The sequence below is a fragment of the Balaenoptera physalus genome (assembly GCF_965194825.1).
Source record: "Balaenoptera physalus genome assembly, chromosome: 4".
NCBI classification, from domain to species: Eukaryota; Metazoa; Chordata; class Mammalia; order Artiodactyla; family Balaenopteridae; genus Balaenoptera; species Balaenoptera physalus.
The window spans coordinates 140,769,652-140,791,412 of NC_138891.1; the positions used below are offsets into that span (position 1 = coordinate 140,769,652).

General features: G+C 47.0%; 1 protein-coding gene across 3 annotated transcripts in view; it reads right to left on the reverse strand.

Annotated features, from left to right (window-relative positions):
- BRWD1 (bromodomain and WD repeat domain containing 1) overlaps nt 1-4,478 on the reverse strand; it is a 120,417-nt gene extending 115,939 nt beyond the window's left edge. For 2 of the 3 annotated variants that reach the window (XM_082458728.1, XM_082458727.1), the window contains exons 1-5: nt 4,088-4,330; nt 3,945-4,003; nt 3,806-3,835; nt 3,575-3,634; nt 1,158-1,214 (exon numbers count right to left, since the gene is read on the reverse strand). In XM_082458728.1, the coding sequence (XP_082314854.1) occupies nt 1,158-1,214; nt 3,575-3,634; nt 3,806-3,835; nt 3,945-4,003; nt 4,088-4,136 (255 nt within the window). In that variant the 5' untranslated portion in view covers nt 4,137-4,330. Of the gene's footprint in view, nt 1-1,157; nt 1,215-3,574; nt 3,635-3,805; nt 3,836-3,944; nt 4,004-4,087 lie in introns of all 3 variants that reach the window. The other variant, XM_082458726.1, reaches the window with a different exon arrangement.
- Nucleotides 4,479-21,761: the final 17,283 nt, after the last annotated feature.

Here is a 21,761-nt window from a genome sequence, read left to right on the forward strand (position 1 = left end):
AATATATATATAACAAGGGACTTCCCTGGTGGCACAGTGGTTAAGAATCTGCCTGCCAATGCAGGGGACACGAGCCCTGGTCCGGGAAGATCCCACATGCCGCGGAGCAACTAAGCCCATGTGCCACAACTACTGAGCCTGCGCTCTAGAGCCCGTGAGCCACAACTACTGAGCCTGCGCTCTAGAGCCCGTGAGCCACAACTACTGAGCCTGCGTGTTGCAACTACTGAAGCCCACGCGCCTGGAGCCCATGCTCCGCACCAAGAGAAGCCACTGCAATGCTCGCCACGACCAGAGAAAGCCCACGCACAGCGACGAAGACCAGACACAGCCAAAAATAAATAAATGATGACTTATTGACAATAAATCCCCTAACGATAGGCTACACTATAAGAATCTTCTGATTTTTTTTTTTTCTGGTTAAGAGATTGCCTACAAAAATTGATCTATCATGTTACTCAATCACAAAGTATATCAAATCACTTTCCCCTTTTTAAATACACCCCTCCTTTACAAACCTAGTCCTTCCCAATTCCCATGCCCAGTTCTATACTTCTATTTCATTCTTCCCCTTTCTTCACCACCTATAAATCATAAAAATTCCAATTAAATTCACAGGCCCAACTGCTAATGCAGGGTTAGGTATTGAGAGATAACTAGTCTCAATTCTCCTGAGAAGTATCAAAAACATTCTTACTTCCAAAGTACAGGCTGGAGTAACAGCATGGTCACAAGTCTAAGATAAACTATAGCTCTGTAAACAGTGACATGGGAATCACCCGAAAGGCTTTAAAAAATAGTGATGTCCAGCCCCACCACAAAGATTCTGATTTAACTGGTCTGGGGCATAGCCTGGGCATCCAGATTTTATGAAGCTCCCAGGTGGTTCTGATCCAAGAATGCGAACTACTGAGAAAAAGGAGTAAATTAAACAAAGTAAAGAAACAAACAACATCATAAGAAACAATCAGACAAAACCAAAATGTGAAACATTCTACAGAATAACTCAGTCTCTTCAGTAAATCAACAGCACGGGGAAAAAAACTATGCAAGATAAAAAGAGATTTAATTTCGGCCCAATGCATGGAACTTGTCTGAAACCCAATTCAAGCCAAATATAAAAAAATAAATAAGTATAGCAAATTGGGGGACTTCACCAGTGGTCCAGTGGTGAAGCCTCCGTGCTTCCACTGCAGGGGGCGCAGGTTCAATTCCTGGTCAGGGATGTTCCACATGCCACAGGGTGAGACCAAAGGAAAAAAAAACATTGCTAATGAATTTGTTTATGATATATGCGGATTCATTACATTATTCTCATTTGTGTATATCTGAACACTTCTTAAAATATTTTTTTTTTAAAAAAGGAGACTTTGTTGGAGAACTAGAAGCTACTCATATACCCTTAACAAAAGAATAATTCTCTATATAGGAAACTCATCCTCTACCATTTAGCGCTGGGAGAGGAGGAGGCAGGAAGGTAAAGGAGGAAGAGGATACCCATCAGACAAATCATCCAGACAATGATAAGACATATGTCGCAGCCACATCGTAGGGATATATCACAAAGAGAGATTCTGAATAATTTAAAGCAGAATTTTTTTAAGCAATTCTGCCAGCAAAAGCCAAAAAATATACAAATCTATTTTTAAAGAAACTTTTCCAGTAGTTATAGAATTACGCTTATTTCAAAATGTAAGCAATTTTCTCTTCAGCAGCATGACTGCACTGTCATGTCAATGATGCTTTTCTGGGGAGGCAGGTGGGAGAGGGTTGGATTGGGAGTTTGGAATTAGCAGTGCAAACTGGTATATATAGAATGAATAAACAACAAAGTCCTACTGTATAGCACGGGAACTATAGTCAATATCCTATAATAAACCATGATGCAAAATATGAAAAAGAATGTATGTATGTGTATAACTGAGTCGCTCTGCTGTACAGCAATAATTAACACATTGTAATTCAACTATACTTCAATAAAAAATAAATTAAAAAAAAATAATGCTTTTCTGCTTCACTGACAACACTGTTTTCACCTAACAACAGGAGTAAAAGAATAAGACGGAGCAGTCCTTTAAACATTTCCTTAAGTCTCAAAATGTCAAACTCAAGAAAACATAAAAACTCTGCCATGATACAGAACCTTTAGAGCTCACTTGCTTGAAAATATTCACTTTTAAATGTTTGCTTCAAAAAACTCTAGGAAGGCAAATATTAAAACTGACAATTGAAATAGAATCTTTTGTTACATCCACCCAACTTTAACTGTTAACACTTAGGTGTTCAGTATCTATGAAAACAGAAACAGACTCACAGACACAGAACAGACTTGTGGTTGCCACGGCGGAGGGGGAGTGGGGGAGGGAAGGACTGGGAGCTTGGGGCCAGCAGATGCCAACTATCATTTAGAGGATGGATATACAACAAGGTCCTACTGTAGAGCACAGGAAACTAGATACAATATCCTGTGACAAACCGTAATGGAAAGAAATGTGAAAAAGAATGTATATGTAACTGAATCACTTTGCTGTATAGCAGAAATTACCGCAACATTGTAAATCAACTATACTTACAATTAAGTTTTTTAAAAAATACTTAACTGTTCACATACAGATAACAAATCCCCCTATTTCTGTTCTTTTGTATAATTCAACAATGGTGATCATATTCTACCAACTTCTGCTTGCAGGTATTAGAACCGTGGTAAAAAATCATTCAGGAACTCTTTTTTTTTTTTCCCCGTTGTTTTGTGCATACAAGATACTGAATATGGCCTGGCAACTAAAGAAATCCTTTGCCCTAATATACAAATTGGAAAAATATTTTCCTGAAAAATGTTTTATTTCACTAAGGACAAAACGAGTGAATCAAACCAAATCATATACTGTGAGAGCAACTAAAAAAGACGACAAAATACAATGGAAAGAGAACCGTAATCTATGTTAAATGGTGCTCCAGAAAGAGAAACTGCGTATTTAGAGCCTATATTAAGTTACATACACCAAACAGCAACGTAAAAATTCATCACATTAAGTTTCCTAAGGCATTCAACAAGTGTAGCACAGTTTACAACGGCACAAGTATTGGAGGAGCGGCACAGTCTCACAGCAGCCAAGGTTTTTTATTACTCTGCTGAGGGAAAAAAGAGGAACATTTCTCCACCTTTCAGACACCGATGCTTCTATTCCTAGGAACAAGTGGTTGGAGAAGATGGGCGGGGCAAAAGGAGGAAGACCAATCACAGGTCGAGTTACAAGTCGGGTTCAGGAGAAACACGGATGAGCGCAGCTCGCTGAATGGCTGGCGCGCCCACGGCTCTCACCACAGGCACCGCACCTGGGGACCCACCCCGCCACCTCGCCCCCCGGAGCCGTTTCCTACCCAAACAAACCTGGCCACCCCAAAGCAAAATACTACCTACAGGGGGGAGTCCCGTCGTCCCGGTGACGCCCGGGCCGCCCTCCCGCCCCCTCCGAGCGCCGCTCGGTCACTTCGCCCCCCCAGCAGGAGCCCCGAAAAGGGGGCGGGGGGCGGGCGCTCGGAAATACCGGGATGGAAATGTCAAAACTCTCACCAATTCCTCGTAGCTCCTGTTGTGCTCGTTGCCCTCCCAATCCAACCTCTTCGGCAGCAACTGCAAAGACCCGAGACGCACACGAGTGACCACCGCGCGGGGCCAGGCGGGGGGCGGCGGGGCGGGGGGAGGCGGGGCGGGGGGCGGGGGAGCCGGGCGAGCGGCCCCCGGGCAGGGCCGGCAGGGGACGCAGGGGACGCGGCGGGCCGGGCGCCGCCGCGCAGCACAGACCTGGTACTGCTCCAGCTCCTGCACCAGCACCTGCAGCCGAAGAGACGCGCAGTTAGGGGGGCGGGGGCCGCACCCCAGTCCGCCCGGCGCCCTCCTCCCGCGACCCCAGGCGGCGGCGGGGCCGCGACCCCGCACTCACCTGGGCGGCTCTCCGACACGGGCCGGCCGATAGGTACCGGGCGATGAGGAAGTACAGCTCTGCGGGGAGACGGGGAGTCGGGTCAGGAGCGGGCGCGGCGGCAGGTAGGGGGCCGCAGCCGGGGCGGGGGCGGCGCGTCTTACCCGACTCGATGAGGGGCACCGGGCGTCGGGCGGGCGAGGACTCCGCCATGGCCGGGCGCGGAGCCGGGGCGGGAGCGGGCGAGCGAAGCGTGTAGGCCGCGCCGAGGCCTGACCGGGCCGGCGTCTCTCTACCTCAGGCGCGCCGCCGCCGCCGCCGCCGCCGCCGCCGCTGCCGCCGCCATGCCGTGCGCGCCGCCAGCGCCGACGCCTCCGCGAAGTAGTGCCCCTGAGGGAGAGAAAGTAGTTCCTCCGTTGCGGGCCGCCGGCGCCACCGGACGAACGGCGGTCGAGCCCCGGCCGGAAGAGCGAGCCTCGCCTCCCTCTCTTCCTCTTCAGGGGGCGCAGGGAGGAGACTATGTGCGCCAGGGGTCGAGCCCCGGGGGAGACGGTGCGTGGGGGAGGGGAGCGCGCGTGGCCGGGATCCCTGCGCGCGGTGAGAAGGCTCCCGGCCATTGTGAGGCGGCGGCCCGACTGCGCGGAGGGGCGGGCACCGGGGGCGGAGGTCGGGTGGGGGTCGTGGGGGGTGGGGGCGGGAGAGGGACAGGTCTCCGCTTCTCCGGCCGGAACGGAGCCCCCTTGACGCGGAACGGGGGGGGCCCAGGACGCGCGGCGGGTGCGGTGGGGTCGCCAGCTTCTGGCTCTCGGAAAGGACCTCACGGACGGTCATGTGGGGCCAGTGTGTTTGCCCCCCACGGAAGATCGCTTGCTTCGAGGACGCGAAACCCTTACAACTGAGAATCGTGTCACCCGCAAAGAGGAGAACGCCGGCCCGAGAAGCTTTCTCCCGGGAGGGGAGGAGGGATGCGGGGAAGTCACAGGATGGGGGTGGGGACCGAGGGGCCGCGGACACTGAGCCTCTGTGGCTCGGAGGGCACAGCAAACGTTTACTAAGAGTCCACGTTGCCGCGTTCAGTAGAAGAAGATAGAATCATGAGGCCGAGCCGCAGCCCTAGGAGAACCCAGCAGTCTCGTAGAAAGGGTTAAAGAAAATGCAGTACATCGCTGAGGATGTCAACCTCGCTAGTCCGGGAAGGCAGTCCAGGCCGGCGATGACTTAGCCGGATAGGAAGGCGGGTGGGAGGAAGCGGGCAATAGACACGCAGCAGCCCAGTCCCTTGAGGGACACCGGGGGGGGGGGGGGGGCGTGGGGGGAACCATGCGTCATTAGGATGCTCTTGGAAGACAGTAGTAGGATTTGAGGCTGGAGCAGTGCACAAGGGTCCAGAAAATTCCCTTAATGCCGTGGTAGGCTGCGGATTCATTCACTTGGCATAGCCAAGGAGCCCTATTCGGAGTCCTAAGGTACAACAGCGAGCAAAATACTGCCCTCGTGGAGAGGACATTGTAATTCCAATTCCTACGCAGTAGAATAACAACCACAGCATAGAAAAGTTAAAGGTAGTGGTTTAGAGCAGACCCTGGAGTGGGACTGACCCTGGGCCTTGCCGGGCTGTTCAGTGTGTGACTTTGAGCAAATCACAATCTCTGAGCCTCAATTTTCCTCACTTGTAAACTGTAGATAATATTTGTGCCTATTTCATAGGGTTGCGAGGGTGTAATGGGTTAATATGTGTTCTTAGCATACAGCAAGCACCCTGTACGTGCCAGCTTTTAATTATTTAGACACCACATAGCAAAAGTTTTCATATATGTTTGTAAGGGAGCGATCCAAACGTGTTTGAACGAGTGCATCAGCAGTCTTTTCTTGTATCTGTTGGTTCAGCAAACACTTATCAAGTGATGGGGATTGAGATGAAGGAATGAGCTACAGCTTTGCCAACCAAGATTTCATTGTCTTTTAGGAGAAATGATGCTTACATCGTTGCAAAGAGTGACAAGAAGGAAGGTGAACCCACCTGTGGGAGGGGGAGATGTTAGAAGTTTGAGTCTTCAGTGTGGAAAGGGATTTCAGGTACATGAACAACAAAGGGCCAAGACATGAATAACATTCCAAGTTTAAGGAATTCAAGTTTAATATGACTACTTGGGGTGACTTTGGAAGTATGAATGGGACCCATTAAATCAAAGTTTAAATTGGGGGGGAAAAAGTTAAAATTGGGAACAACTGAAGGGTTCTAAGCCAGAAAGGATTCTTTTCATTGTGGGATAGATTTGAAAGGGTTAAGACCAAGAGGCAGGAAAACCACTTAGTCGACCCCGAAAATAGGAAAGAGATGAGATGCATTAAGGCAATCATTGTAAAGATGGAGAGAGAGACGGGTTCAGAAATAGGAAGTTCAGGGCTTCCCTGGTGGCGCAGTGGTTAAGAATCCACCTACCAAGGCAGGGGACATGGGTTTGAGCCCTGGTCCGGGAAGATCCCACATGCCACGGAGCAACGAAGCCCGTGCGTCACAACTACTGAGCCTGCGCTCTGGAACCCGCGAGCCACAACTACTGAAGCCCGCGTGCCTAGAGCCCATGCTCCACAGCAAGAGAAGCCACCACAACGAGAAGCCCGCGCACGGCAACGAACAGTAGCCCCCGCTCGCAGCAACTAGAGAAAGCCCGTGCGCAGCAACGAAGACCCAATGCAGACAAAAATATATATAAAATAAATTTTAAAAAGAAAAAAAAGAAGCTCAGAAATAGGAAGTTCAATCAGTAAGATGAGGTTGAAGTGGAATGAGAGGAAAAGTCACAAAAATCTCAAGTTTGGGGCTTAGTAGGTCAAGGTTGTGCCACCAACTGAGATAGGGCATCCAGGCTAGTTAAATTGTTACAGTGGATAACTGCTTGGAACAACTTGATTATTTGAAGTTACAGCGCATATATTCCTGTGGGACAGTATGATCTGATGCTACAAGATTACCAAAGTTAGCAAATAACAAAGACATGAAGAGGAGAGAATTTAACCTTTCAGAGATAGACAAAGGAGTTGCATATTTCATTTTGTAGCAAAATCATAAAAGTAAAAGATAGCCCCAAAACATGTTACGAGAATTTATATCCCAAGCACTGGTCATTGTCCAAAACTGCAATTCTGGTGTGGGCAGCATGGTAACCATTACAAGAGGTCAGAAAAGATGACAGGAGTTTTCCCTTGTACAAGCCCTACTAGTTGCTTTACAACTTACCCTGACGTCCATGACAAGCACTGTTCCTAGGTTTGGAATAGAGACGCAAGGATTTCTGACAAGAGTCAGAATATCTTCCCCCTTCAGCTGTCAAGTGACAGAAACCCAGATTTGACTCCCACTTACGCCAGTGAAGAGGGGGAAAACTGTCCATCAGCAACTCCATAGTTGGGACCTGCCCGAAGTGGTAGGCGAGAATCATGTTTGGGTCCCTCACGCAACTGAATCCAAGCCATTCCAAATGCACATACTAAGGTTTGCTTTTGGGTAAATGGAAATAGCTTTTGAATTTCATCACAGGAAAGCTACATGGAAAACTAAATTATCGAAAAAGTGCTTGGTAAGCAAGGGTTGGAAGATCTTAATGGCTGGTGACATCAGCTATAATGCTGTCACCCATCTCCACTAAAAGGGAGCTACTATGATGTTTTAGTCCTTGGCAAGCATCCTGGATACACATCACTGATCTTCACAACGGTCAGGTGCTGTTAATACGCTCTCTTCACAGCTGAGAAAGCTGAGGCCCAGAGAGATTGAGAAGGGCCCAAGGGCATGTAGCTGCAAGCCCGGTGGGACAGCACTACCTTAAACTGAGCACAAGCACTGCAAAATGCTTTCTGCCCTCGCCGCATTTCATGAAGGAGGAAATCAGAGCCCAAAGACCAGGGGGCCTGGACAAGATCACACAGCTAGTAGGTGAGACAGCTGAAATTTGAAAGTGCATGATACGTGCATTATCTCACCACAGGCAAGTCTGAGCTAGACTCTATTATTCTCATTTTAAGAATGAGGAAACTGAGGCTTAGAAAGTTTAAGAATTTGCCTAAGGATGAATCATAAAAAAAAAAAAAAAAATTCAGTGGGGCCTTCCAAGTCACCATTTAGGAGTCACAAAGGTATTAAGTGTGAAAAGCACATCTGGAAAATGGTGAGCAAACCAGACTGTTTCCAACAGTTCACATAGGAGAGTGGTCCAAAATGAGGATTAAAGAGTAGATTAGGGTCAATTTTAAAAGTAAAAAATGAGGTCGGTCTGTGAGCAGTGGGGATTATGCGAAGAAAATTATATACATCATTCAGATTCTAATATCAATATGTTAATGCAAATGTCCATTATTAACTGAATTTAGATTCAGCTAGCAGACGTCAATGATGCAGGCACAATATCAGCATAGTTCTGAGGGATGTAAAAAAGTAGATGACATTGGACCTACGGAACAACGATACCACAAAACTGAATCAGTACATGGAAGTGAATTCAAGTGCACCCAAAGCCCTGCATCATTTCATTCATTCAACAAAAACTGCATTTCTCTAAGGCAGGCACCATGTGGTAAACACTGGCTCCTGGGCTTCCGTAAGATAAATCCCTAGAAATAGAAGAGTTAACATCTTGAGAGACTCCCAGAGGACTTTTTTTTCTTTTTTTTTTTTGGCTGCATTGGGTCTTCGTTGCTGCGCGCGGGCTTTCTCTAGTTGCGGCAAGCGGGGGCTACTCTTCGTTGCTGTGCACAGGCTTCTCGTTGCAGCGGCTTCTCTTGTGGAGCATGGGCTCTAGACATGCGGGCTTCAGTAGTTGTGGCTAGCGGGCTCAGTAGTTGTGGATCGCGGGCTCTAGAGCGCAGGCTCAGTAGTTGTGGCGCATGGGCTTAGTGGCTCCGTGGCTTCCAGAGGACTTTAAAAGGAAAAACGAAGGAAGATGTCTGACTTTGGGATCAGCCCCTAGTCACTCGCAGACCTTGCATCTAATTCCCAAGGCCCTTCCTCCACCTTCCGGCAGTGTCACCTTTCTCTCAGAGCCTCTTCTTCCCTCTAAGTCTAACCCCGCCAGCTGTCCCCTTAATGCAACTTGTCCCTGCCTCCCTCAGCAAATTGTTTCCACATTTATCTCTTGCCTCTCCAGTTCTGCCTCTCCCTTGTTGTTGGCTTCGGTCCCTAGTGTTCCCACATTGCAGGCATTGGCCCGTGTCCGTCTCCAAGACTTACCAGTTCTTCCTTTGAAATGTTTCTCAGGGCGTTGCAGAAAACACAGGTTGGACATGACCTTGGGAATGTGGGAGCCAGAATCAGAACGTCCCTGTGTTTGAACGCCACTTACTAGTTGAGCAACTTTTCTGTGGCTCAACGTTTGTTTTTGGTTTTTTAATCATCTTTAAAATGGGGATGACAGCTAACAGATAACACATGTTGAATGTTTCTGTATCCTGGGCACTGTGCTAAACCACTGACGTGTATTCTTTCACGCTCATGCAATAGCTGGTGGTGTTTGGGAGCTCTGCCAGAGAGGATGCCTGTAAAACTCTTTGAACAATGCCTCTCTCTCAGCATGATGCTATCACATAAAAATGAGTATTTTTCTCTCCATTCCCTCGGTCACCAAAGAGCCTCCTCCTTGACTCCCCGCCCGATTAATCCTATCACGACTTTTACATTTCCCGAAGCACAACTTTGAATATTCTCTAATCAAGCCGTTCTTGGTCCCTATCACCTAAAGCTGAACTCCTGGCTTGTTTTGAAAGCTGGGTGGGCTTTCAAGGGGGGCTATCCGGACTCTACCCTCCCCCCGACTGCCCCCGCTGCACCCCCAGCTGACTGCACTAACAGTTAAGGGCTCTCTTGCCCTCTGGCTTCATCCAGTAGGAGGCCCCGGCGGGAGATGGCAGGGGTGGGTTTCTGTTTTCCCAGCTCCCTTCCTGCCAAGCTGTAGGTTAGTGGCGGCCGCTGTTCCTCTCCTGGAGGCCACAGTTCACGAGGGACGGCCCTCTTTCCACACAGCAGCCATCTCGGGGTTTTGATACCCCTACCTCCCCTGGCCCCCCAGGACTTGGGCTTGTCTTCTGAGTCAGATGGCCATTGGAGGCAGCCCAGGGCGCTGTGCCATCCTTTGCTGATTTATTTTAACCGCCCACACCCTTGTAAATAGCATCATTAACGCTCCTCAATTATCCCAGCGGATTATGCATTCTGTTTTCTTCCAGAACTCTGATAGGTACTAATTCTCTCTGTAATGACTCCTACCCTCCACTGTATCCCCTGTGGCTGTCCAGGACACCCGCTCTCCAGGTCTCCCTTCTGCTCCCATATTTCTTCCTTGTCTGTATATATCTGTCCTCTAGCCTGAAAGAATCCACCTAGTTCCCCAAACTCCTTCCTTCACAAAACCTTTCTTACATCATTTGGGTCCTGGTTAATCTCTTTTCAAAAATCTTAGAATCATCTGTCTTTTCTATCACACGTGCAATCCGTCAGTAAGCCCTGATGAGCCCACCTTCAGAGTAGATCTTGAATCTAAGCACTTCTCACGCAGATGAGCACAGCAACCTCCTAAATGTCTTCCTCCTTCTGTCTTCATCCCGTTACCGCCCATTCTCAACAGGCAGATGAAGGATCCTTAAAACCAGTCAGGTCTGCCCTCCTCTCAAAACACTCCGATGGTTCCCATCTGACTCAGAGGAGAAGCCCAAGTCCCACAAGGCCCCAAGGAGCTGGCCTTCCTGGTACTTCTCTGACCTCTTGTCCCACTGTTCTCCCCTCCTTTGACTCTGCTCTGACTACACCGGCCACCTTGTTGTGCCAGGCACGCTGCTGCCTCAGGGCCTTTGTACTTGCTGTTCCTTCTGCCAGAACCCTCTTTCCCTAGAAAACTGCATGGCTCAGTCCCTCTCCTCCTTTAAGCCTTGGCTCAAATGTTACCTTTTCAGTGAGACCTTCCCTGACTACCCTAAATAAAAGTAAAACTTACCCTCACTCTGCACCCCCATTTCCCTTTTCTCCTTCCTGCTTTCTTTTTTTTTTTAATAAATTTATTTATTTATGTATTTATTTTTGGCTGTGTTGGGTTTTTGTTTCTGTGCGTGGGCTTTCTCTAGTTGCGGCGAGCGGGGGCCACTCTTCATCACGGTGCGCGGGCCTCTCACTATCGCGGCCTCTCTTGTTGCGGAGCACAGGCTGCAGACGTGCAGGCTCAGTAGTTGTGGCACACGGGCTTAGTTGCTCTGCGGCATGTGGGATCTTCCCAGACCAGGGCTCGAACCCGTGTCCCCTGCATTGGCAAGCAGATCCTCCTTTCTTTTTTCCTTAGTACTTTTGACCTTCTAACCTACTGTGAAATTTGCTCATCTCTTTTGTTTATTGCCTGTCTCCTCCCACTCTATGAGGGTAGGCAGAGATTTGTGTGTCTTGCTCTCTGAAATCCCTCTAGAGCTACAACCAAGCCTAACATATGGTAAGTACACAATAAATAGTTGTTGGATGTTTAATGAAAAATTCCTTGACCAGACAGTTCCTCAAATATGAGATAGTTATGCTCTCAACATTAACTCATAAACCTTTTGGATGGTGTGGTGGTTAGACCTGGGGACAGCCCACAAAATCCTCTTGGCTCGTAACATACCTGGAGACCTGGCCCCCAGCCCGGGCTGCTGCCACGAAGACAAGGCCAGCACGGGTAGAGCTTGGAAGGCCGGGAATGCCTTGTCCCTCTCCACCCCCCAACCCACCGTGACCCCGTGAGGGAAGGGCCTCCTGACTTCTCTCAAAGGCAGGAAGAGGGCTTCCCTGGTGGCGCAGTGGTTGAGAATCTGCCTGCTAATGCAGGGGACACGGGTTCGAGCCCTGGTCTGGGAAGATCCCACATGCCACGGAGCAGCTGGGCCCGTGAGCCACAACTGCTGAGCCTGCGCGTCTGGAGCCTGTGCCCCGCAACGGGAGGGGCCGCGATAGTGAAAGGCCCGCGCACCGCGATGAAGAGCGGTCCCCGCACCGCGATGAAGAGTGGCCCCCACTTGCCACAACTAGAGAAAGCCCTCGCACGAACCGAAGACCCAACACAGCCAAAAATAAAATAAATAAATAAATAAAGTAGCTATTAAAAAAAAAAAAAAAAAATCCACAAAGCCATCGCCTACCTAAAACATCAAGCAAATATACGAAAAAAAAAAAAAAAAAACCCTACTAAAAAAAAAAAAAAAAAAGGCAGGAAGAAAACAAAGTTTCAAGAGATGAAGGTGAGTAGAAAGAGAATTTTCAGGAACAGGATTGGAGGCTGCTTTAAGGAGAGGACTGAGCGCTCCAGGGATGGAACATTCTGTCATGCCTTTCCCGTGGGTGTGGCATGGCCTCTGCCTCCCTGGCCACACGGCGCCCCGTGCCCCCGGGACCAGCTGGCTCACCCTGACCGCCAGCAGCCTCCTGCCTGAGCCCCAGCTGAAACCGGGCACCTCAGATCGGGACTTGGACCCACGTGCCCGGACTCGAACCCAGCCAAAACCCAGATTGGGACTTGAACCCACATGGCTGGGACTCGAACCTGGCCAAAACCCACAGTCTTCCAACTGAGACCACACACCTGGTTTCAGGACTTAAGGAAGCTCAGGTTCTTGATGTCTCATCGCAGAAAGAACTCAGCGGGAGACAAAGTGATCGGTTAGAAGTGGATTTATTTAGAGAGAAACACCCTCCACAGACTGTGGGCCGTCTCAGAAGGTGAGAAAGGCACCAGGGTATGGGGTTGTCAGTTTTTATAGGGGTGGGTAATTTCATAGTCTAATGAGTGGGAGGAGGATTCCAGCTATTTTAGGAAGGGGCAGAGATTTCCAGGAATTGGACCACTGCCCACTTTTTGATCCTCATGGTCACGGTGGGTCTTGGAACTGTCAGGGGGCCTGTGGGTGTATCATTTAGCTTGCTGATGTGAGCGTATACTGAGGCTCAAGGTCTAGTGGACGTCCACTTGTCCGCCATCTTGGACCCATTTGGTTCTAATCAGTTTACGTCATGTCCTCGGGCTGTGTCATTCTTTCAAAGGTTGTGCCCTGCCTCCTTCCCTCCTGTTTCACAAGACAGAAAGCACCCCCCTCCCCCCTCCCCCATTCCCCAGCCTCTCCCCCAAGCAGGCACCACCTTCTGGGGTTTCCTCAGGGCTTCCCTCAGGCAAAGATGAGGAGACCAAGGAAACTGGCTTCGGGGCCAGCCTGAGAGATGTGCCTCTGGAGCTGCTGGGGGTGGGGGGGGGGAGCCCCGGGAGCCCAGGAGGAAGTCTGTAAAGAGGAAAGGACAAAGGGTGGAGGCTGGGGGGGAAGGAGCGCTCCAAGGGCCCCGGGCCACCTCCCTGGGGAATACTGCCCTCCTGAGTAGTGCGGGTGAAGTGTAAGCTGGGTGCCTAAGGGAAGACTTCCCATTTTCTGTGATGACGTTTGACACCTAACTGCAGTGATAACTTCCCTGTCTACAACCTGAAGAAAGCTTCCTGGTCCCTCTTTTTCGCTTATGGGCAAGTCTGGCCTAGAGCAGGTCAAGAAACCCACAGTCTAACACAAAATAATGTTAATTAAAAAAAAATTAAAGCCACCAAAGGTTTAAGATACGAATGATGGCAATGATGAGGTTAAGATAATGTTTGAGTTAAGAACCCAGAATCTTTCTAGCTACGTGAGAACCCAGAATCTTTTTCTAGCTACGTGAGAGGGAAAGACTTTATCAACCTACTCCCCATAGGACCCAGCCTAACCTCCAGAAGAACTGGGCTTTGTGTGGGGTTAGACAGGGGTTGGTTTCTTTCCCCAGGCCTTTAAGAGAGCAGAGACTAGAATACTGACCAGCCAATGGATTTGTACTACTCACACAGAGGAGATAACGAAACAAAATTGATGCAGTCATAGGTAGTGTGAGAATTATCCCAAAGTGGGTATGTTCATTACAATTTTGTGAGTAGATTTATTTTCCATAACATTAACAACTAAAAGATAGAATTTCCTACAGCAAACCGATTAGACAAGCTTTGCCAAAATCTAACCTCACAAAGGTTACACGTTCCACAGAATTTAATTATAAAGACTTTGCAGAGAGCAGAATATGACAAGAGAACATCTTGCTCTTTGCAGTAAAATATTCAAAAACTCAATTTTATGATGACAAGGTACACTATAAATTAAACGTTTACCTTGGTACAGATCTTGGTCCAACATGGCTAACACTTTCTAATTAGTAACTGGAATTACTAGAATATAAGTTCTTCAGCTTTCTCTTTTTTTCTTTATAAAAAAAGAATAGTGACCAGAGTAGAGTACTCTGGATTCTCTACAATCTTACAGCTTTTCAAGGATTCTAACTGCATTGTTGTCTCATTAAGATGGGGATGGATTGACCTATAGGTATAAAGTTCCCCCAGTGGCAAAGAACACAGAACTAAACTTTGCCAGTTACATAAAGCAGGAAACACACAAGCTGCCTGCTTGCTCCCAGCCAAGCACAGCTCTCAGAGCTTCCTAAGTTCCCCACAAGAACCTAGAACCAGCAAAGATTCCATCAGGTGGAAGAAGCTATTTTTTTTTTTTTTTTGCCATTCTCCTGGTTGTTTTTTTTTTTAAACCTTCCTCTTTCCCACCTGACACTTGAAGCTTTAATGCCCTGCCACCAAGTACAAAACACCCCAGTCGTCTTCTGAATGCATATATTTTAACACACCATTGGCATGCACCTTCATTTGACCCAAGGGACATTATGTCACAGCCTAAAATAAATAAGACAGTTAACACTTGCATCATTTTAAAAATCAACCAAGGCATGCGTGAAGTACCTACATTCATCTGATCCCTCAGCTTCATTCCAGAGCTGAACTTTACCCCGTCGCCAGTTCCTGGGGCATAGGGTGTTGGGAGGCGGGATCAGAGGGGGTTGCAGAATAACAAGGAGGTCAGGGACAGGGGTAAGGGGCAGCCTCAGGAATGGGAGGGATGCGGATGGTGCGGGACTGTGTTTCCGCAGTACCTGGGGAAGCTGAGTGTATGCATACCCCGTGAGCCAGCAGTCCCATTTCTCAGATTACACACAGCAGAGATGCATGTTTGTGTTCATCAGAAGACACATGCAAGTATGTTCATGGCAGAACTACTTATCATAGCCCCCAACCGGAAACATCCAAGTGCCCAACAACTGTAGAATGGATAAAGAAACTGAAATTTATTCATAATACTGGTAAACTATACAGAAGTGAAAATGGATGTTCAACATAAATGACTTATAAGGATTGAGCAAAAGAAATCAGACGGACACAAGGAACTTCCCTGGCGGTCCAGTGGTTGGGACTTTGCCTTCCAGTGCAGGGCGTATGGGCTCGATACCTTGTCGGGGAGCTAAGATCCCACATGCCTTATGGCCAAAACACCAAAATATAAAAACAGAAGCAATATTGTAACAAATTCAATAAAGACTTCAAAAAAAAAATCTGACACAAAAGAGTGCATACTATATAATTCCATCGATGTGCAGTTCAGAACCAGGCAAAACAAGCCTGTGGCATTAGAAGTTAGGATAGTGGTTGCCTTTGGCAGGGGGGAGAGTGACGGGAAGGACACTTCTGGATTTCTGAGTATGCTCTGTTTCTTAATCTGGGATGTATTATTCACTTGGCGAAAAATTCATTCATCCATATGCTTATGACTTACCCACTTTTCTAAATAGATGTTACATGTTGATTAAAAGTTTAGAAGAAAAGAAACAAGGAAAAACTTCCATGGTGCCTGTGGTAGTCAGATTAAAGGCTCCCCCAAAATACCCACATCCTAACCCTGAGAATTTGTGAATATATTATGTTACACAGCAAAAGGGATTTTGCAGATGTGATCTAGTTAAGGACCAGGATCGAGATCGGGAGCCTATCCTCAATTATCCAGGTTGGCCGATGCGATCACAAGGGTCCTTATCCAAAGAAAGCAAGAGTCAGAGTCCAAGAGGAGGGAAGCAGAGGATAGAGACGTGCTTTGAAGTTGGAGGCAGGAGCCACAGGCCAAGTAATGTGGGTGGCTAGAGGCTGGAAAAGGCCCGGAAACTCACCCTTGCCCAGAGCCTCCAGACGGAGCACAGCTACCCCCAGCACCTGGGCTTTGACCCATTGAAACTCATTTTTTTTTCTTATAAATTTTATTTATTTATGTTTGGCTGCGTTGGGTCTTCGTTGCTGTGCACGGGCTTTCTCTAGTTTTGGCGAGCAGGGGCTTCTCACTGTGGTGGCTTCTCTTGGTGTGGAACACAGGCTCCAGGCCCATGGGCTTCAGTAGTTGCAGCACGCAGGCTCAGTAGTTGTGGCTCATGGGCTCTAGAGTGCAGGCTTAGTAGTTGTGGTGCACGGGCTTAATTGCTCCGTGGCATGTGGGATCTTCCCGGGCCAGGGCTCGTGTCCCCTGCATTGGCAGGTGGATTCTTAACCACTGTGCCACTAGGGAAGTCCCTGAAACTCATTCTTGACTTCTGACCTCCACAACTATATAAAATAATAAATCTGTGTTAAGCTACTGTTTGTGATCATTTATTACAGCAGCTGTGGGTGCCAGAAGCAACTTTTAAGATCCTAATAATCAACTCCAGTAATGTAATTAATAATTTGCCAAGTTACATGAAACTATTTAATTCATCATTCAAAAATTCCAGACTCTGGAAAAAATACCTCTCTCTTCCCTCTCAGCTTAATTAGATAATTCTCAAAAGTAGGTTCAGCTGTGACTCCAAGGTATTTAAAGATGACTGATCAAGTTATTTCCATCTGGCCACTTAGTTGTTTTTTTGTTTTTTGTTTTTTTCTTTGTTTGGTTTTTAAGTTTGGGCTTCTATCAATAATCGGGGTTCGACCACAGAAAGCAAACCACTGGGTACGTAACAAGGATCTGACCTTCTGCAATTGTGGAAGCTGGTTAAACGGTCTCTGTAAAGCTCTCCTCTTGCTTTCTAACGCTGGAGGCTGACGTCCACGGGGCAGGCAGTCAGAAAGAGAAAAAAATGTACGTAAAGGGGGTAGAAGGAGGACAGACAAATCCACAGAGACAGGGGGGAACCGATGTCAGCTCACCGCCAAGCTCCAACTTTGAGGATGTGGTGTCCTGCGAGAGAAGGTAAAGCACTCTTTGTCAAAGAGCTAAGTCACATCTGGAGCATCTGGGGCGAGAAAAGAGTAGCTCCGGAGAGGCTGGGCCAGCAAGTAAGTAACCCGTGCAGGTGAACTCCAACAGCATCTGGGTGCCCTGCATAGGTCTGAGTGTAAACCACCACAGGGCTCTGGCTCCACCCCTCCCTTCCCAATCGGATGCAGAATGTCTTTTGTAGCCCCCTCTACCCCCCGCAATGGAAACACACAGAGAGGAGAATTCTGGGAAATGCTGTTCAGCTCACCAGGTCGGCTGGCTCATTACAAAGCCACCAGTGGCTGTGCTCTTACTAGCTGGCATCCCTTGGGGAAAATCCCTTCACTTCATCTGAAAGATGGAAACTGTAATAATTTCGCATGGACCTTCTTGAGACTTAAAAGAAATAATATATGTTCTAGGCACCATGCCTAGAATATAAGACACTCAAATTTTTGTTGAATGAGTTCATTGATCCTATTACGAACTTAGATGCTCAAAGAATGTACTTTTGGTCTAAATGTACTCTGGTCGCTCATAAAGATAATTAGCTCTTTGAAATGGTAAAAGAGAATTATTACATGCAAATTTAAGATTAGTGATAACATCATAAATCTTTTATCTATTTCTGTAGGACAAAAAGGTCAGAGGACGTAAATTTGACTCTGGATTCCACCTCGTACTAGCCATGTGAGCAAGTGAGATGAACATGGTGACTGTGCTGTTAGTGAAAGACGAAAGTGATAGTTCTCACCTCACAGAGTCGTGTTATCTTAGAAAATGTGGGTACCTGGCACGTAGCAAAGTGCACAATAAACGCTTCTTTTTCCCCCTCAATAATGAAAGACTATTTTTGTGGGGTCAAATGCAATATGATGTGAAAACATTATTATTTTTTAAAATTTATTTATTTATTTATTTTTGGCTGCATTGGGTCTTCGTTGCTGCACACGGGCTTTCTCTAGTTGCAGTGAGCTGGGGCTACTCTTCCTTGCGGTGCACGGGCTTCTCATTGCAGTGGTTTCTCTTGTTGTGGAGCACGGGCTCTAGGCATGCGGGCCTCAGTAGTTGTGGCACGTGGGCTCAGTAGTTGTGGCTCGCAGGCTCTAGAGCGCAGGCTCAGTAGTTACGGCGCACGGGCTTAGCTGCTCCGCGGCATGTGGGATCTTCCCAGACCAGGGCCCGAACCCGTGTCCCCTGCATTGGCAGGCGGATTCTTAACCACTGCGCCACCAGGGAAGTCCCTGGAAACATTATTTGATCTTAGTATTTTCTTGTGTTTTTTTTGTTTTTTTTTGTTTTGTTTTTTGGCTGCATTGGGTCTTTGTTGCTGCACGCGGGCTTTCTCTAGTTGTGGCAAGCAGGGACTACTCTTCGTTGCAGTGCACAGGCTTCTCATTGTGGTGGCTTCTTGTTGCGGAGCACGGGCTCTAGGCACGTGGGCTCAGTAGTTGTGGCGCACGGGCTTAGTTGCCCCGTGGCATGTGGCATCTTCCCAGACCAGGGCTTGAACCTGTGTTCCCTGCATTGGCAGGCGGATTCTTAACCACTGCACCACCAGGGAAGTCCCTGGTTTTTTATATTTTTAATTGAAGTATAATTGCCTTACAATATTATATTAGTTTCAGGTGTACAACAATGTGATATTTGTATGCATTACAAAATGGTCCCATGATAAGTCTAGTTGCCATCTGTCACCATACAAAGATTTTACAATGTTATTGAGTATATTCCCTATGTTGTACATATATTTTGTAACTGGAAGTTTGTACCTCTTAATCTCCCTCACCTATTTCACTCATCCCCCCCAACCCCTCCCCTGTGGCAACCACCCGTTTGTTCTCTGTATCTGTGGGTCTGTTTCTGTATTATGTTTGTTCCTTTATTTTGCTTTGTAGATTCCCAGAATAAACATTTGCTCATCATCATCATCATTTTTACTAATGTGTAGAAAACAGCCTGGAAGCAACCTAAACGCTATCCTCTGTGGTGGCATGTCGGTGGCTCTGTTTTCTTCCTGGTGCTTTTCTATGTCTTTAAAATCATCTACAATAAACTTTACACGTTATTTTTGAAGCAACCTTCCCCCCCAATAAAACCCCTTGTCTTTTTTTCACAAGCCCTTTCCTTTGACTCCATTCACATAGTTTCCATCGTGCTTTCTGCTCCTCCACATATGAAAAAATATTTAGAATTAGATCCTTTCTGTGTTCCCAAGACCAAGCATGCATCTCACCCTCTCCATATAGTTTTTATCGTTACCCCATCTGTTAGATTCCTCTAGCTCCTCCTTTCCATAAGAGGGACGATTTCTGTCCTAACTCCTATTAGGTAAACAGCAAATGAATCTTGTGAATAGTTGTACTGTAAAATTCAAATATGATTAGCATAGGGAGAACATTTTCTTCTAGCCAGTAGGCAGGGCATACCCTGCCAAAATCAACTCTACCTTTTCAGCATCTGATTCAAAGGGCAAATATTTCTCCATGGCTACCCTGTAATCTAAATTTAGATGCTTCAGCAAAAATATCCACATTTTAAAAATATTTATTTCAAGATTCCAAATAAATGCAATGCCAAGTTTAACAACGTCGAAGCGCAAGTGTTTCATTAACCAAGTGATGCTCTTCTTTTACTGTTGTTTTGCATTCTTCCCCCTCAAATTTTTTTTTTTTAATTTATTTATTTATTCATTTATTTAATTTTTGGCTGCATTGGGTCTTCGCTGCTGCACGCGGGCTTTCTCTAGTTGCAGTGAGCGGGGGCTACTCTTTGTTGCGGGGCTCAGGCTTCTCATTGTGGTGGCTTCTCTTGTTGCAGAGCACAGGCTCTAGGCACGCGGGCTTCAGTAGTTGTGGCACATGGGCTTCAGTGGTTGTGGCTCGCGGGCTCTAGAGCGCAGGCTCAGTAGTTGTGGCGCACGGGCTTTGTTGCTCCGCGGCATGTGGGATCTTCCCGGGCCAGGGCTTGAACCCGTGTCCCCTGCATTGGCAGGCGGATTCTTAACCACTGCGCCACCAGGGAAGCCCCCCCCCTCAAATTTTTATCTTGACATTCACCAAGCCTATAGAAAAGTTGAGAGAATGGTACTAAAGAAATCTTGTATATCCTTTATGTAGTCCATCAATTGTTAACTTTTTGCCACACTGGCTTATATTTATTTCATCTGACCCATGTGAAACAAGTCATACACATCATAACTTTTCATCTCAGATAATTTAACATGTACCTATAACTGGCTGCTCACCACTCAAAAGCCAATAAAGAGGCAAGGGTGGTGGAAAGGAAAGCTTGCTTTATTTTGGATGCCGGCAACGGGGGACGGGGGGAGGACGGATGCCTTTCCGAAGAAGGACTTCCCCCACTGACCATCAGTGGGCAAGAGCTTTTATAGGCTGAGGGAGGGGCTACATGCAGAAACAGCACAGGCAGCTCTGATGGTCATCTTTTTTTTTTCATTTTATTTTTATTTATTTTTAGTTGCATTGGGTCTTCGTTGCTGCACACAGGCTTTCTCTAGTTGCGGCGAGCGGAGGCTACTCTTTGTTGTGGTGTGTGGGCTTCTCATTGCGGTGGCTTCTCTTGTTGAGAAGCATGGGCTCTAGGCGCGGGGGCTTCAGTAATTGTGGCACGCGGGCTTCAATAGTTGTGGCTTGAGGGCTCTAGAGCACAGGCCCAGTAGCTGTGGTGCATGGGCTTAGTTGCTCTACGGCATGTGGGATCTTCCCGGACCAGGGCTCGAACCCGTGTCCCCTGCATTGGCAGGCGGATTCTTAACCACTGCGCCACCAGGGAAGTCCCTGCCAGTCATCTTGAAATGGGTCATTGGTGGTCTGATCAGCATCATCTTGATTGTTTTAAGTACAGTTAGTCTTCAGTTCCAGGGTCGGTTTGTTCCCACTTCCTTGAGGCCAATTCTTGGAACTGTGGCAGCTTATGTCATAGCTACAGTCTGGTCATCATGTAGTTAACTTCTTCCACCTGGCGGAGGTTTCATTATCTATAAGACAGCTCACAGGACATGGCTCAGAATATTATCTGTAGCCCTTAAGAAGGAACTAAAGGTCCTTGACTATGTTTAATAACTACATTATTATTATTTGGTCTCCTTTGACTCTTTTCCTTTGTTTCTGCATTTTCTCACTTCTCTGATTAAACTTATTCTTTGGCTAAAGTTTTTCCGCAGACAAAAGGTAGGCAGAGGGCATGGGGGGGCAAGGACCATAGCGTCCTGCTCCGTTTCATACCTACTAAGAATAAGGACATTATCCCACATGATCACAGTACTTGATGACATCCAAGAAAATAAACAAGAATCTTTCAAAGTTATCTACTAGGCAGTGTATATTCAAATTTCTCCAATTGTCTAAAATTGTCAAGTATAACAATTTTTTTTTGATCCAGGATCCAATCAAGTTTCATGTACTATGTTTGGTTTTATTTCTTTGGCCTCTAGAATTGTTCCTTCCCCAACCTTCTCCCCTAACTTTGTTTTTTGTTTTTTGTTTTTTAATTGAAGTATAGTTGATTTACAATATAAGGTAAGTTTCAGGTGTACAGCATAGTGATTCAGTTCTATATATATATATATATATATTCCTTTTCCATTCTTTTCCATCATAGGTTATTACAAGATATTGAGTATAGATCCCTGTGCTAAACAGTAGGTCCTTGTTGTTCATCTATTGTCTCCCACGTTTGTTT